This window comes from Hesperophylax consimilis, chromosome 22 (genome assembly GCF_061612785.1).
Source record: "Hesperophylax consimilis isolate HC1 chromosome 22, BYU_Hcon_1.0, whole genome shotgun sequence".
Taxonomy (NCBI): domain Eukaryota; kingdom Metazoa; phylum Arthropoda; class Insecta; order Trichoptera; family Limnephilidae; genus Hesperophylax; species Hesperophylax consimilis.
Genome location: NC_142857.1, coordinates 15,855,819 through 15,873,946, shown reverse-complemented (window position 1 = coordinate 15,873,946; position 18,128 = coordinate 15,855,819). Strand labels below are relative to the sequence as shown.

Here is an 18,128-nt window from a genome sequence, read left to right as displayed (position 1 = left end):
CTGAAACCGTTGCCTCAAGGGTTGGCCGGCCGCGTGTCTTCCTCATCTCCTTCCATTACACACTTTCTTATAACCATACCACATTTGGGAATGCTATAGTCTCACTAGCTCAGGACAGTGTGGAGCAGTTGGGACTCTTGCGCACCTCCCCACTCAGAATAGACCACTAAGGTTGTTGTTTGTAACAATTGAACCATCATACCTTATCTTCTTCATCAGTGTCGGTGTCGGAGTAGATGGCGGTGGGCAGGCGAGGTCTGACCGCCTCTCCCGCCGCTTTGGAGCGAGAGGCGTCCGAGTCGCTGGAGGAGCTGCTTTCACCGGAACTGTCTGATGATGAATGCGATGACCTGAAATCGAAAAAAATCATTATTCCATCAAATATGAATAAAAAATAAAACTTTTTATGTATCAAAACTTTGTATAAATTTTTCATTAGGAGAAAACACAGGCAATAATGGTATTCAAAAGTTATTAAGACAATATGAAGGGGGCATAATACCTACAAAAAAATCAATATTAATTTGTAGACAGAAAACGGAAAACGATACATATAAGGCCATTAAATAGTAAATTTATTAAATTGAAAAGATTTGACAATATTAATAGCCATCCCGCGTTTTTTGCCAGTCAGGTGACTGCATGCGAAAAATGACGGCTCTCCCGTTAAGTTTAACCGACTCTAAGGATCATTATCGATTCATGGGGAGGGGCCCCTTCTTTTCAGACAGCGCCAGATATTCAAAAGTCGACCACTCGCCTCTGTATTTTGGACGAATCTAAGGTTCACTTTGGCTCGAAATTTTAAGGGGCCGTTCAAGTATTACGTAAGCAGATTTATTACAATTATTTACCCCCTCTTCCCCCTTGTCACCAAAAGTAAGCAAAGCTCTTACCCCCCCCTCCCATGCTTACGTAAAAATTGGTACCTATATGCATTTTTCTGTTAATGTATTTTGTTTTTTAAGCGAGTACCTAAACGTATTAATTATTTGTGGGAATCCCCGAATATGTATTCGGTTTTCAAACATAGACAATGTGTGGGTTGCCAATGTGTAAAAAAAAAAAATTACTGCTGAGTAGTGCTGACGTAATCACTATCTCGACCCCCCCACCCCCCCATGTCTTCAAAAATAAGCAAAGCAAAGATCCCCCTGCCCCCCTATAGTGCTTACATAATACTTGAACGGCCCCAAAGACATAAGTAAAGATTACTTACCGAAGAAAAATTCAAATATCTATCTGAAAATTCAAATATACAGCTGTAGTTCCATTTCAATCCATTCAAATATCTATCGAATACAGCTGTAGTTCCATTGCAATCCATTCAAATATCTATCGAATACAGCTGTAGTTCCATTTCAATCCATTCAAATATCTATCGAATACAGCTGTAGTTCCATTTCAATCCATTCAAATATCTATCGAATACAGCTGTAGTTCCATTTCAATCCATTCAAATATCTATCGAATACAGCTGTAGTTCCATTCAATCCAATCTATTGAATACAGCTGTAGTTCCATTCAATCCATTCAAATATCTATTGAATACAGCTGTAGTTCCATTCAAATATCCATTGAATACAGCTGTAGTTCCATTCAATCCATTCAAATATCTATTGAATACAGCTGTAGTTCCATTTCAAATCGGCAGGATTTTCCGTGTTCCATAACTTGAAGCTCTAGCACCTTGACCTGGGTGACCAAAGTGTCTTAGTTACAGGTGTACTAAATTGAGGTGTTTTGGGCCTTTGGGCCTGGGACTTTTGTGTAGGCACACACTCCTTGCCACATTCAAACATCAAATCATAAATACAAAAGTAGGCACACACTACTTGCTTCATCCACATTCAAACATCAAATCATAAATATATGCATATCTGAATAGCCAGGCTTCCTGTTCCTTATCTCCTTCCCTTTCCCACTCTTGTGGTATTCACATAAAAAATAATAATAATATACTAACCGCGATGAGCTGCTCTTGCTGGAGGATCTCCTTCTGGCCGTGGTGAGGTAGGAGCCTCCTATTCGGTGGGGACTGGGGATAAAGGCCATTCTAGTTGTTTCTTTCTCCGTGTCCGAGTTCTGCACTATTTCCTCCTACAATATTCAAATGGCATTGTCAGATATTGTGCACACAGTTTGTCAGTACAGAAGAATATAATAAAAATGAAATAACCAGAAAACGATACAATTAGTCTAGATTAGATTGAAAAAAGATTGAAAATATTAATGGCGTATTCTTACCTGATCTATTCTGTCTCTATGGTCAATTTATAGAATGAAAGTTGAAATCTATTACATAGAAAAGCTTCTTCTCACACATCTATATCATAAATAGTATGAAATATAGAAGAATAGATCAGGTGAGATCCCAACTTAATAATGACAAGTGAGAAATTATAGAAGTCAGAAATTATACTGGTCAGTGCCTTTGATTTATCATTGAATGGCGCTATATAAAATTGAAAAAAATAATATTAATACTTACGAAATATAAACACAAAATATTGTACGGTTATTGTGAAAAGTAAACAATTAAAAACCATATTATGATTCAAAGCAAATAAAAAAGAATCCACAAATATGTTATTTGGTGACTTTCGATAGATTTGAATAAAAAAAAAACTTCTTCAATTGATTAATTCTACAGTTATGTAATTATGTACCTGGTCACTGAGTCTTTTATTTGAAGAATCTTCATCCATCACCACTGGCGAAGGAATCATCCTCTTTTTCCTAAAGCTCGGCATCTTTGGAATGGTAGCTCTCAATCCCAAACCCACGGTGAGTCCATACCCGCCCAAATCCAAACCCAAATCCCTATTCGAGTCCAAGATTGACTTGAACGAGTCAATCTTATCTTCCTTCTTATTAGAGATATCCTGCAGAGGAACATTTGAGACAGTTGTACTATTTGCAACGGGGATTTGATTGTTTTCCCGTCTCTCTGACTTGGAGTTTGAATTTGAAGATGTCTTCTCAGCTTCGGGCTTGCATCTAAGTTGCTCATCCCACCACATCTCAAAGTGTTTGAAGGCCGTGTTTTCAATCATCTTCTTGTTGAAGTCCTTCTTGAGGATTTGCTTCAATTCCTCGGTGACTCGGTGGACTACTTCGTTGATGGTCGGATAGTAGGGGTCCTCACAATGCTGGAAAAAACAAACAGATTCATTCAATAAACACAACGTGTCAACAACTAAAGGTATTATTTTTTTAAGAAAATCAACAGTTTACAATAAGGTTGGTTTATACATGTGCAATTAACATAACTGGGAAACAAATTACAGATTTCCTCATTATAATAATTCATTTAAGAATTAAAAGGTACATAAATTATAAACACAAATTTCGACTACCAAATTACGGGTATGTGCCTAGTGTGGTAGTCAAAAGCATGTAAAACAAAAAAAATATATTATGATTTACGACAGCCTCCGTGGTCAAGTGATAAGGTTCTCGGTTAGGTCGAGTGTGTTCAACTCACAGCACGCGGATGTAAATTTTATTTGTGTTATTTCAGAACTAATTCATTGCACTTTCCAGAGTGGAAGATACTCTCAGCATTGTACTGGTGTAAGACCACCATTCAGATTTGAAATATTTCTTGAAATTTCTTATTTGGTGACCAAATCTAAATGGCAAGGTACTTCCCCACATTTTCTATTTCCATCACCTTTCCCTCCCCACTACCTTCAGCTTCACAACATACCCCAACTGGGGATGCCAGTCTCACTGGCTCAAGGAAGTTAGGACTCTTGTGCGGTATTCTCATAAAAAACATAGAATGGCAAATCAAGAGGTACAAAACATAAGTAGAAAACCTTTAGAAATTAAGGCAAACTTCAGCTTCTGTCACAGCACTCCTCAAGAGCTGTGGAGCAACTCACGGCTGACCTCGGACGTGAAAACAAGCATATTGTTGTGGATGATTAATGCCAGAGTGCTCTTTCCCTTGGAAGACGTGGATTTCACCAAATCACATCCGGTGTAGTCACAGTCGCTGTGACTACACCGGATGATGCAAAAATGGGGCCTGAAGATTTCTGAATCGTATTAAAGTGGACATTCAAATAACAGAACATATTGCAGCAGAATGTCCCCTTCGTCAGTTTCACTATGGCACATCTGTGCTGAACCAAGTGACTCCCGGTGCCTCCGAATGGCTGGATAACCTCACCATCCCACTTTCACCTCCACCAATGCTTCTCCACCATACGTAGAAGAATTCATAATATGCATACCTGTGGTGCATAGGGCATATGGCCCCCAAAATGCGGGGGAACCTGAAGTGGTGGGGCATAGAGGGTCCCCGGAGCGTACACTGGGCCAGCATACCCGGCGGGATAGACACCTGCAAGGGGCAACAGATAATATTGTTTAATTTACAATTTTAACAAAGGTATACCCGAATTGCTTCAAGCAGTTACTGTATAGTTTTCATAGAAAAAAACACTGCAAACAATACAACGGTCTATATATGTACATAGGATTTCAATTATCAACTGCTTGTACCAGTTAGTGCATTCCCAGCCTAATTGCATTTTTATTTATTGATCAAACTAACCATATAGTCAATGTCAAATATGTCATTGGTGTTTTGTAGTCGTGATAGCGAATGTTGACTACATTACGACGTTGTTGATAATAGCTTTATTGACAATTTTAACCTTAACAATGCTGAATTTCAAAATCCAACCTACCCCATCATGCGACTCCTTCTTATACAATGCATGTATCAGTGTAATTCCATGGATCACATGAAAAATTCTAGGAAAAAGCCATATATCGCATATTGCACCTTATCGCATAGTGCTAGACATCCTGAGGTGGCACAATGTCCAGGTAACAGTCCTACTACTACCTCCCACAGCGACTTTCTATTCATATAGAGGCTTCTCATCAGAAGTATGTAAGTTACCTTGCTGCGGCCAGCCCGGGTAGGCCGGATAGCCGGCGGGGGGGACCCCGTAGTGAGCCACGGGGAGGGGCGGCGGGGCGGGGAAACTGCTCTGACGGGGCAAGAAGCCGGGTGGGGGCGCCGCCGTGAACGACACGGCCTGCTCCTCTATCTTGGCCTCGGTTGATGACAATGACGATAGAGACATCTGGTGGGAAATATACATATTAGTTCGGGGCAAAATTACATACACTGTCGAATGTCTTAATTCGGGGGCTTAGAATCATACGAACCCAACTAACTAACGATCAGGCCGTTTCAATGGAAAGGTTACGCTACCTTCGCATATATATTCAAGTTTTATTATCACTCAGTGACCGATTTACATAGATGGGCACTCCGAATGGGTTGCTTATGGCAAAAATATTCTTTATATTATTACAGTAGAACCTCGTTAATTCGAAATCCACGGGACATCAAAAATCAAATTTCGAATTAACGAATTCCCACGTAATTCGAAATTTTATGAAAAAAAAAATAGGCCATAAATCGATTTTCTCGGCGGCCTCTTCAAATCCGGATGGTATTTTAGTTGTAAATTCGTATTAATACCAATTATTTCTTTATTTTCGCGGCCGATTACCATAGCGGCGGGCCCTTTAAATTCAGATATTCGCAATAAATTCGTAAAAATGCTATATATTTAAGTGTAAATCGAGATTTCGCTGTCGATTTCGGTCGCGGCCTACCCTTTAAATTAAGATATTCGTAAAAATACGATATATTTCCGCGTAAATCAAGATTTCGCGGTAATTTTCCGTCACGGCCGGCCTTTTATTTCAAATATCTGAATTTAAATTCGTAAAAATACAATATATTTCCGCGGAAAACGAGAATTCGCGGCCGGCTCTTTAAATTCAGATATTCAAAATAAATTCGCAAAAATAAAATATATTTCCGCGTAAAACGAAAATTCGCGGCCGTATTCCGTCGCGGCCGGCTCTTTAAATTCAGATATTCGAAATAAATTCGCAAAAATACGATATATTTCCGTGTAAATTGAGAATGCGCGGCCGATTTTCGTCGCGGCCGACCCTTTAAATTCAGATATTTGATTCGTAATTCGTAAAAATATGATATATTTTCGCGTAAATCGAATTTAATCGGCAGTTTTTCGTCGCGGCCGGCTTTTTAAGTTCAGATATTTGAAGTAAATTCGTAAAAATATGTCATATTTCGGCGTGAATCGAAATTTTTCGGCGATTTCCGTGGCGCCGTATTTTTTAACTCGGATATTCGAAATATGCTATGTATATAAATAAAAGTGATGTAGAAAAAGTTATTTGCCTTTTTAATAAATAAATAATGACATCACAAAGTGATAAGCTTAATAAAGATTTTTTCTTCAAAAAATTAACTAAATAACAATCAGTTTCAAATTAACAAAACTATAGGATTTATTTTCTCAGAAATCGAATTTTTACTCAAACAAATTTTCGTGAGAAGATAAAAATAAATTTGGAATCAAAGTAACATTTTAAAATTATTTAGAATTATGCGTTTTTTTAATTATCGGGGTTCTACTGTATGTGGTGTATATAATTGAATAATTTTTCATACCTGATCATCGTCCAAATTCCTATCCTCCATTCCCGTAGCCATAGAATCCATGGTGTTATCTTTGCTGGCGTCGTCGTCAAAGTTTATCTTGGGCATCCGGGCCATGCGGGGCGAGGGGCTCCTGCCGCGGACCTTTCTGCGGCGGGGACCCGAGCGCGTCCCCGTGGCCCCGCCCGTCAGGAGCTCGTCCTCACTGGAGGAGATGTCAGAGCCCAGCTTCTCGGCGATCAGACGGCGCTGCTGTGCGATGGAGTTGAACTGCTTTTCTTTTTGGCGAGCTAGCGCTGCCTGGAAATGGGAAAGATATATTAGCCATGGTTTTGGAGCGAAACCGAGGTGGAAACTACTGAAAATTTTTGAATATGCTGCATATTTTTTCAATACATTAATTATGTTTAGTGAAACTCTCTTGTAAGGTTATCAAGGAACTCTAAAAAAATCTTCTGGGAAAACTTTATTTGTGTGTTCCAATTAATTTAGCGAGATTAAAGTCCATTTATCATTAATTGAAAAATTCTTAAGGGAGAACTTTATATGGAGGTTGTATTAGATTATCCCTAGTGACCCCCTTCGTGATACGTGATTTTACATTCAGGGAAGTAAAGGTTAAAATGGGTTGAAATTTATTTATAACGTACAACAAGGACAGGAGCTGTTACGATGACTCTTGAACGTATGCATGTGATTATTATTATCATAAAAGCCCAGCTACACTACTCACGAAGTTGATCGAAGTTGACCGAATACGATAGTGTGGGCACGAACTTCACTTCGCTTCGCTTCGCCCGACTTCCGATTGTTGTCGGTAAATGCGCCTGAGTCAAAGGACTCGAAGCGTTACTCGCGAAGTTGCACGAGTGTGTGGGCACGCACTTCGAACTTCGGCTAACTTCGTCGAGGACTTCGTCGAAGCGTCGAAGCGAGTAGTGTAGCTGACACTTTAAACTGTAGTACACTCATGTGCACAATTTTGAACACTTAAACTTTTTGTACAACTGTCAGCACGGGCAGTAATCATATCAATACATATTTGTAAATATAAATAATATGTATTTTAGTTGTAATACTCTAGTTTCAAGCCATATTTGTAAGTCACTTAGAAGTATTGTGTATTAACCGTTTGAGTGCCAAAAAAATTCATACAGTTGCTTGTAAAATGCCACCAAAAAAACATTATTTTTTATGAAACTATATATTTTTTTAAAACCCCATAAATTCTTTGAATTTTCAAGGATTTCGATGATTTTTTCGGTGTTTTATTAAAGAATATTGGTTTAAAATCACGCGGAGGAGGATCCCGAAGTCCAGGCGTTTCGAAAAAATGAGAATTTTACGTACCGACGTACGCGCGAATCAGAACACGACTGACGCAATCGACGGAAATCGACGAACGGCAATCTTCGTTAAAACACGAATCGACGAAAATCGACGATTGACACTCAAACGGTTAATATCCACTTAGTCACTAGTTATAAGTTTTGATTTTAAGTCACTAGCCGTAAGTCTTAGATCTACCTGTGAGTCGATTGATTGAATAATTTACTGATTGATTGACAAGTCTCCTACCTGTTCCACAGCATTCCGATGGCACTCGAGGTAACTCTCGAGACTGAGGAAGGGGGAGGGTGGGTTGGAGAGGGGCTGCTCCGGCTCGGGGGTCGCCGACCCTGATCTAGAACTCATCTTCCAGTCATCTGAAACAGCAATAAGTGAAAATTTTGCTAGGGTTATATTATGCAGAAATTATCCAGACTTTCTATCTTGTTTGGTGGAAAGGTTGTGTGATGTCTGTAAGGGACATTTCTCGAACTCCAAAAAAACAAATTCACATTATATTGTACATATATGTCAGGGCCTCATTGAAGCCCAAGTTTATCTGGCTTCCAAAAAGCTGAGCTTTCCATATGAGGTTAGCAGACTCCGTGCTCATCATACCACTAGTGAGAATTTTGGCAGAAACACTGCCAATTTACGAATAACTTGACAATATATGATTTTTCCTTACTGTGCAATGGAGGACTCGAATGAGCAGTGCTCGGCCATAAACCGATTCACAGTTGCGTCAACTACATGCGAGTCAGTTTATTTTTTAATTTACATACATATTGCAATTTATTTAGGAAGGCCTGTTGAATTACATAATTTAATTAATTAAGCATACCATGTCCAGGGAGAGCATTCTTGTGATTAGCCAACTCGTCATCTTCTTCAGAGCCCAGTCCAAGTTGCAGGAAGGGGGGCGCCATGCCACCGCCGCCCGCTCCCTTCAGCAGCATTGCTATTCTGTAATCATCACAAACAACGATATCTACACAAGTTTCAGAAAATTATTACTGCCGCCTTAGAGACAGAATTATATTTAGCCATCTTTTTAAAAACTTCTTGCAAGTCACAAGAAGTGGGGACTGAGGAAATCAAAAGTAGCATGACGGGTAATGGCATACCTCTGATAGCTCCGTTGAAGCCGCTTCCTATTCCTAAATGATACATGTAACAGAAAGAGGTTAAAAAGATTGATTTAGAGTTTGAAGGTACCTGGTATCCAAATCCACATTCTTAGCAACGTCGGCTGCAGATGTTTCCGCTTTCACCGGAGTGGTGCTTTCCGCCTTGACTTCTTTGGATTCCACAGGAACCACCGGAGGATCTTTCGAAGACTTTTTAGACTTTGGGGATGCGTCCTGAAATTATCAAAGTAATAATAATAATATTTGGATGATTTGTATAGCGCTTTTTTTGTGCAAAATCACCTCAAGGGCGCTGAGTATTAATATTCAGTCAAACAATTCCGTAGTACATTTGACTGGATTAATGATATTTATAATAATGATACAAAAAATGTAGTGTACAAAACAGGTGAACTGATATACATATATAAAGCTGACACAAAAAGCAAACCCTAAAAAGATGACAAATAGAATGAAATTCTTGCGAAACATGAACCCTTTTATGTAAAGCAAATGTATTACATGATACAATATTTTCATGAAAGAATAAAAATTAAATCAATTTTCTTCCATCATATACAACAATTTATTAGCATCCCTGGGAACTGATTTAATCCTGGATTAATTATTAGTGCAGGGCTTACTCGATATTTCATGCTAGATTTGCGTTGTGCTCTTTAACCCTCAGGTTAGTTAGTTTAGTTTTGCGAACAAACAGCTATTACTCCGTAGAGTTAATTTGTTCCCTTTTCAGACCAGCTCGTATGGTCTCAATGTGCCATCGTCGGAAACATGATCTAAACATTGTTAGAAAGAGAAAACACTATGCTTCATATTCATATCTAGAAGTTAACCACAGAAGAATTAAAATGTATACTTCTACGAAAGCAAAAGTTCCTACGGCAAATTGAGAAAAATTTATGAACTTTTTATTATTATTTTTATATAAAACCAGTTTTATTTAAAATTATAAGTAATTTTAGTTTAGTGTTTAGACGAAAAAACCTAAGGTGACCATTTTTTAATGTTTAATTTCAGTATTTTAATATTTCAAAAATGATGTTTATTTCTAACCCTTAACCTTTAGGCTGCGTTCAAACGTATGGACGATTTCTCCTCCACGGCTAATAATAAAATTTTTAAGTGTACTTCATAACCTTTTAAATACAATTTTTAGTTTTCAGATAAATTCAGAAATATCATATTTATTTGGATTTTATTGCGAAATGGAAATACACACAAATTCTTTCTAACTTTCTGACAGCGTCTTTAAGAAATATAATGGTCAATATGCCAGAGGTCTGAGATAATGTAGTTAAAATAAAACTGGACCCTAGGAGTGCCATACAAAAAGGATGATTTCTAATAGTAAATCATGTTTGTATTTACCTCATACGATGAAAATTAAATTTAAATACTTACTCTGGATTTATTTTTCTTCGACTTTTCATCCTTAGCCTTCTTGCTGGGTTTAGGTTCTTTGGGCTCATTGGCGGGGGGCTCTCTGGGCTCCTTGGGGGTGTGCGGCGGGGGCGCAGGTGGCGGGGCGGGCGTAGGGGGCGCCGAGGGGGTGCCCCAGGATTGCGGGGTGCCGCCCTGGCTAGCCGGGGGTGCATGCAAGCTCTGCCGAGCAAGCAACCGGGGGTGGGTTAAGTTAGTAGACGGGACGGTTGAGTTAGAACGAGGTGTTAGAACAGGGATACGGTGAAAACTTTCAACACAAAAATAATAAAACTGAATTTTTTGTGTTAGTCAAATGCCATATTTACCCTGTATTTATAATGCATGAAAGATCCATTTTAATGTCTCACTCTTTCATAAATTACAAATGTCATAGAAAGAGATGTTACGAGGGAATTCTCAGCAGCATGACTCAAGCCTCCGAGTGCCGATCTATCGGTATACCTTGACAGTGCTGAAAGACTTCAATGCCGATCTGTCGGTGCAAAAGTAACCTTTTGTCATTCAAAATAAAACATTTTTGGTTTTATTTTACTGAAAAATGGCTGACGTCAAAAGGGTTAACCCAATTTCGTGTATGGCCAATATTTTGTGAATATGTATATGGCCATAGAATCTTTTAAAGATGTTTGATTTCACAGCTGGAAAAATAGCTTAGAGGGTTTATTATCAGAATCTTCACAGAAGACAAGTTGTTACAAACATTCCATAAGATATGTATATATAATGTAAGGTAGAATTAAGAATATATATAATGTTTTATGATGAAAAACAATCTTTACAGGTTTCATAAAGTAGCAAAATTAATGAAATTAACACAAAATTTGGATGGAGTGAATGATATTACATACAACCATGGACCCATTATAAATCATAGTTTGCTTCTAGTTGGTTTAAGTTTCTTGGCAGATTGAAGAAATCTGCGGTCAACTGCATGAAACGAAAGCAGCCTTGTTGCAATTATTAAAAGTGAAATGTTGGCAAAAGTCATGACTTATCTCAAATAAATCAGTTGCAACACCAGTTTCTCATTACGTATAATAAATGCTGGAAAGGGATAGAGATATTTGATCGCTTTTCGAACCTCTAGCAAAACAATGAAAAGCAAAAACCCAAACACTCAGATTAATAATACCAAATACAAAAAACAATATAATAATGCATTAGAAAATCGAAAAATTCAGACGGTTATTAGGTGGTAACAGTTAATTATGGAAAATGAGTTTCTCATATAATTATTAGTGTTGGAAAAGGATATTTGAACGCTTTCTGAGACCCCAGTAAAGCAAGGAAAAGTGAATAATAATGTACATAAAATACCCAAAAATATAATCCAAGAGGTGGGAGATCAAAAATTTCAGATGGTAATAAGGGGAGGCACCAAATGTTATTGCATGGCGAGTTTCTGTTTATAATTAACGCAGGAAAGAGATATTTTAACACTTTTCGAGACCGTAGCAAAATAAGAAAAAAAAAAACCCAAAACATACACATGATTAACACCCAAAAATATATTAAAAAACATTAGTATGCCAAAAAAAAATCAGACGATACACGAGGGCCTATTTGTGATTGTGGATAGAGGTCCTGGGATTGAGGGCTGGAGCTCTGTTACCTCATGAGACTTGTGCCAATCGGACGGGGGGTGGTGGGGCCAAGCGTTCCCCGAGGGTGTGTGGGACCAATGGGCGCTCCCGGAATGATGGTAGCCCCGATTGTAGCCGCTGTAGCTACGGAATCACACACAAACATGTCAGAATTCTTTTCATCATTCAGTTCACAAAATAATTTTGTGCATAAATTATTTTAATAAAAAAAATTTAAAAAAAAGATTTCATTGAGAGATAAATTGCTGTCAAATTTACGGCAATATGCGATAACAAGCTTCGGAAATTGGCATTGCTAAGTTAGTTGATAAAAACCAACAGCTAAAATTTTATTGTGATTTTTACAAAAACTCTATTACTCCAGAAAAAGTATTATTTTACATAAAAGTTGAACTTTCGTAATTTTTTATTGATAATAAAATGGTAATGGAAGGAATCGAACAGTAGAACCTTTTTCTTTGGGCACATTATTTGGTTTATAAAAATTATTTAAACACGAGTTTAGCACAAAAATGTTTCATTGGATACCACAGAAGAAAAGCAGAAATTTAAATATGCGTAAACCTAGTTTAAACCTTCACGCAGAAATCGTTGTATCTCTCTTATTGTCATGGTGATAAATATAATCTAATCGCTATTAGAATGAAAAAACCCAACACTATATATTAAGAAGACACTATACACTAAGAAGAATTAAACACGTACACCTCCATGAAACCAAAGATTCCGAGCGCAATTTGAAAAAAAAATTATGAAGCTTCATGAATTTTTTATGAATTATTTTTGTGTGAAACGACAAAAAAGTGAGGTAACAGAAATGTTTATAATACATTTGTCTAGTAAAATACGTGTGTTTTTATAATTCTTTTTGTTATCAGTAATTTTAATTACAAAAGACGTAAAGTATGCCATTTGTATTTATTTTTTATGTTTGCATTAAAAGTTTTAATATTTCAAAAAATATGTTTATTTCTAAGAATAATATTTGAAAGCGTATTTCATCACCTTTCAAAAACAGTTTATAGTTTTTGGATACGTTAAGAAATATTTCATTTAATTGGATTTTATTATAAGCAGAAATAATCCGACCATCTGTCAAAATATGGAAGAGGCCCGAAGAGTTAAATATGAAATTTAATGTTGCCGTAAGTATAATACAAATATTTATCTGAACTACTTTTGAAATTTCCTCAAATTGTTGCCAGTGATAAAAAATAGTGTGGTAGATACTTACCCTTGGGATGATGAATAGTAGGGGTCAAAAGGCGGGGGGGTAGGCCCAGACGTGCCGGCATACCCTTCTGAGGATTTCACAGAAGAACTGTAGCCTGGGTCTTGGGCAGAGACTGACAGAACATCAGAACTGCGAGAGTTGTGTCGACTGTGCCTGTAAAAACCACAATAATTAAAAAAAATTATTAACTGACACATACAATTTTTTATCCAGGTGAAATTCTAGAACCAAATTAAAATTATTATTAAGTATTATCTAAGGTTGATATTTTCAGTTGCGAACTTACCAAATACAAGAGGTCCATAAAAGAATATTTCTCTGATGGTTTGTGAATAATGTTTATGTCTCTATTGTTTATATCTCTATTATGATTTGATTTATATGTATCTACAACCTCTCTCCATGGCTATAAATGTATTGTTTTGTAAATTTTTCGTTTCATATAATCTTTTGTTTTGCATAATTTTTTTAAATTAATATTCCTTTCTCACAAATTTAAATTATGCTGTCTCAGTTAAAGTTACAAGGAGGAAATCCATAATTGGTTTTATTTTACTAAATAACACTTATGTACAAACTGATTAAATGTTAACTGTCGATTTCCCAAAAGTGAATAAATAAATAAAATAATTACCTGTCTCTGTCTCTATCCCCTCTTTCTCGGTCTCGCCGACAATGCTTTGAGTGCGCTTTCCCTCTATCGTGTTTTCTAATCCTATCTCTATGGGAGTCGCGGTCTTCGTCGGACCACCTCGACGAACTATTTCCATCTCTTTCATCTAGATCTCGATCTCTATGATGCGAGTGGGAATCCTTACTGTGACGTGTACTAGGGTATGAGTATTCTTTTTCATGTAATTTTGAATCGTGTTCTGATCTGGAGTCTAATCTAGACTGTTCCGATCTGGATAGTTCTGACCTGGACTCAGATCTAGACTCTGATCTGGAGAGATCAGATCGAGATTGTTCCGACCTGGATAGATCCAGTCTAGATTGTTCCGATCTGGATAGATCCAGTCTAGATTGTTCCGATCTGGATAGATCCAGTCTAGATTGTTCAGATCTGGATAGATCGGATCTTGACAGTTCTAATCTAGATTGTTCCGCCCTAGAAAGATCTAATCGAGATTGTTCTAATCTGGAGAGTTCTGATCTGGATTGATCCAATCGGGACTGTTCCAATCTAGGTTCCAATCTAGTTTGTTCTAATCTTAAAGGGGTAGGCGGTTCTACTTTAGTAATAGACGAGTGTCTAGAACTTTCGTCTATGGAGAGAGACGCCATGCTAGCAGCGGGCAGCGTTGCTGACGGAGGGGGCGGAGGTTTCTTTTCCACGGTGAAGTTCTCAAACATCGCTTTGACTTGCTCTCCGAAGGGATCAAGAGTTACTTTCAGCACCTAAAAAAAGCAAATAAATTAAAAAATTTATTTATCAATTTAAGAAAATGCAATTTTTTTAATTGCAATGTGAAATTTACATGCCCAAGATTATCATATTACGGAATTAATATGCACATTAAAAGATATATAAAAATAATTAATTTATTCAACAACCATAGTAGTGGGACTGCGCTTTGCACAATCCACCATAATATGAAAATGAATAGCATAATATTAAAAAAAAAATGTTACTTTACCTTCCCCATGACAGATTTTCCGTGAAACTTTTCCACACACATTTTGGCGGCCTTCACATCTTCAAATACGATCCTGGAGAAGCCGAGATGTTTGTTGGTGACGGGATGGTAGAATATGTTCAGTTCCTCGTAAGCACCGAGCTTGGATATCATATCGCTGAGGAAAGCTCGGTCAATGTTGTCATTCAAATTGCTGACAGCCACTTCCAACTGAGGCGGATCCCCCACATAGTTTTGATCTATCCGGAATCTGTTAAAAGAAAAAGAAAAAAAAATTAAATATGGCAACATTCTTTGTAAACATAATAATCTAATTAATTAATGGTGCCTACCTGTAAGAAATTATTTTAATTTACTTTTTAACCCTTTTGCTGCCCGAATGTAAACACAAGATAATACTCTCACGCCAAGGGTTTTTAGAATTTTTTATATTGCGTCATTATTTATTATCCTCAGCACTTAGAGATTGTAAATTATTACCAAAACAAAAAAAAACTTGTTTACGTTACACTCTTGAAAAGTCCAAGCAAGATATCTTTATAAATTGATGCATTATTTGACGAATAAAAACTATCTATGAAACATCAACAAACTTCGACCCGCCGCCATTATCAAATCAGTAATCTCACCAACACATACAGACCTACTATAGTAATATCAGTAGTCACGTCTCTGAAGCGGGACCTCTGCAACGGCTCACCATTTTTCACGATTCACTTGTAATAATATTATTGTTTAAAACTTCATTATTTATTCAACTTTTATTTACAGTTTCTTATCGCATTATTTATGTTTATAGTTTTTATTCGAATGGTAGACTTAAAAACAGGAATGAATACACAATGCCACATTACACTGGGAACACATATCGAGCCATTTTTCTACGGCTTTGTTTAAGTTTTGTATTCGCACAAACATGGCCGGCTCTGTATGGCTTGGATTGTTTTGATGTTGCCGGTATTGGCTCAGACGTAATGGTGTGTCATGATGAGACGAATGAGGAGTAGAGTCGAGTTGAGTATTTTTGAGGTGTTTTGCGATTAATTGTCTTATCACACATAACTGATAATCGGAGAAGCTCATACCTGAATTTTTTATGCTGTTGTGTAAAATAAAAGAATTTAACAGATATAAGATAGAGACAATATTCCCTTATTTGGTCATCAGACAAGTCGCGTCGAGCCATGATAGAGGGTTACACAAAAAAAATATTAGGCAAAACGACAAATTAACACAATAATTAGTTTCTAAACACAGATAATTAAAATAAAATGTATATGATTATTTTTTCACTCGAAAGGCGGATATAACAACTTATTTCATTTAAAATAACAAAACATGTTGATTAACACAAAACTTATTTGCACTAAAAATATGAGTAGTTAATAAAAACAATTTGTTAAAATAATAACGTTAGAACCACGATTCGTTGCAGATTCTAAGTACTCGCGAACCGTCGAGATAAGAAGGAACCACGTGATTCACTAACACAACTACGCGCGCGCGGGGAATTCAAACACTGAGAGGGGAAATATTGTAGTCTCCAGTTTGACGAGGTCTTTCATAATATAAACAAAATCATTTGTCAAATCTGTGTAGAGATGTCGCTAGATAAAGGTTCAAATTATTTTTTAAGCCCGAGTTTTGCGCCATCTATACAGAAAGTTTCGAGATATCACAAGATGAAATTAAAATCACGCATGATTGCGCACGGCAGCGAGGGCCCGGAATCTTGAATCAAACATAGATGCGCACGGCAGCCTCCGGGTTAAATAGAAACATGTTTGTCAACGAAATTATTGAAAATTCGAATTCAAGGTCAACATTCTGTCAAAAACATTTTTAAACAGACAATATTATTTTTAACTTTGTAACAATAGAAACATATTAGCATTATAATAGTTTGTTATTAGATTCTTATAATAATAATTCATTTGTAAATGTCACTCAATTCAAATTTCCCACCAATATGAAACAATGAAGAATGCCGATATTGGCAGACCTGAGTCTCATTCCATAAAAAAAACAATTGAATCATTACTGAAATGCAATCAATTTTTGACATTAATTCCTATTATTTTCAATTAATTGCAATTAATATTCGTAACAAATTGGTTTTCAGGTGTCAGCTTATACAAACAAACTTATTTGTGTTGACATGAGTATTTGACACCCAAGGTTTGACATTTGTTGACAATTTGTAATAAATAGTTTGAAATAGCTGAATTTGGAGGCTAAATGCTTATATTAACTGTGTGCAATATACTTCAATTAGACTGAGTGGAGTAATGTGAGATATTTGTATGTTTGGGTGATATGCAAAAAGCCATGTTTGCACAATATGAAAAGAATACAAATGGATTTTTATACCTAGGCACTGCAAGATCCAATGGTTCCATGCGAGTCCTGATCCTGGTGATCGCCAGTTGTGATCTAGGGTCCCTGCAGAGGATAGGAGGGTACGTTGGATCATTAGGAATGGATCCGTCATAGCGATAGATCTTCTGAGACCCTTTGGAAAATGTCGGATCTACTATCAGCTTGTAGTTCCTGGGTGCCTTTGATGGGGGAGGAGGATTATGATTCATGTACTTATGATCCATTGCACCATTCATTCTGCAACACAAAATACAATAAACATTAATGGTGATAACCTCAAAATTTGATAATTTTCAAAATATATCGCAAGAATGGCCACATGCTGACAAAAGTGTGGCTTACGATTTTCCAGGATCATTCCCTCCAAAATAATTGACATCTGGAGCTGGAGATACAGTGGAATGACAAACCTTTAACAATTTTTTGATGTCAAAAGAAGAGAGTGATTTTTCGCAATTGTGATCTATGCATTTCGCGAGCAAACTGATGAAGTACCATCATATTACAGGTTAAAACAAAAATTAAAGCAATATTTACACTGGCTACAATAAAAAATGAACCCTTACGGGCCTTCAATAAAGAAATATTGTAAAATGCTAAACGAAAGCCCTCTCCATGGTGACGGATAGCTCACTAACCTCCATTTGTCAGTCGCGAGTCGCGATGTCTAACGTTAGGGAAGTTTTTTAAATTTTTGATCGCAGAAAAAAATATCCACGATAGTTTTTAGCTTTCTCTGGAGCTCAGAAACGATAAAAAATAATTTAATGTTATTTATTTGCCATTGTTATTGTGAAATATGAATGCCTATCTTGACTCGGATTCATAGCATTGGCCAATCGG

At 36.9% G+C, this 18,128-nt stretch overlaps 1 protein-coding gene across 5 annotated transcripts in view; it reads right to left on the bottom strand.

Moving 5' to 3' along the window:
- The window catches only part of Set1 (SET domain containing 1), a 31,349-nt gene extending 13,303 nt beyond the window's left edge, over positions 1-18,046 (bottom strand). For 2 of the 5 annotated variants that reach the window (XM_089645332.1, XM_089645335.1), the window contains exons 1-16: positions 17,628-17,913; positions 17,277-17,522; positions 14,907-15,156; positions 13,904-14,667; positions 13,270-13,422; positions 12,044-12,158; positions 10,390-10,590; positions 9,056-9,201; positions 8,682-8,803; positions 8,087-8,214; positions 6,521-6,808; positions 4,922-5,108; positions 4,245-4,354; positions 2,670-3,152; positions 1,967-2,100; positions 203-350 (exon numbers count right to left, since the gene is read on the bottom strand). In XM_089645332.1, coding sequence (XP_089501458.1) covers positions 203-350; positions 1,967-2,100; positions 2,670-3,152; positions 4,245-4,354; positions 4,922-5,108; positions 6,521-6,808; positions 8,087-8,214; positions 8,682-8,803; positions 9,056-9,201; positions 10,390-10,590; positions 12,044-12,158; positions 13,270-13,422; positions 13,904-14,667; positions 14,907-15,156; positions 17,277-17,521 — 3,474 coding nt within the window. In that variant the 5' untranslated portion in view covers position 17,522; positions 17,628-17,913. The other 3 variants (XM_089645334.1, XM_089645333.1, XM_089645336.1) reach the window with 3 other exon arrangements.
- Positions 18,047-18,128: the final 82 nt, after the last annotated feature.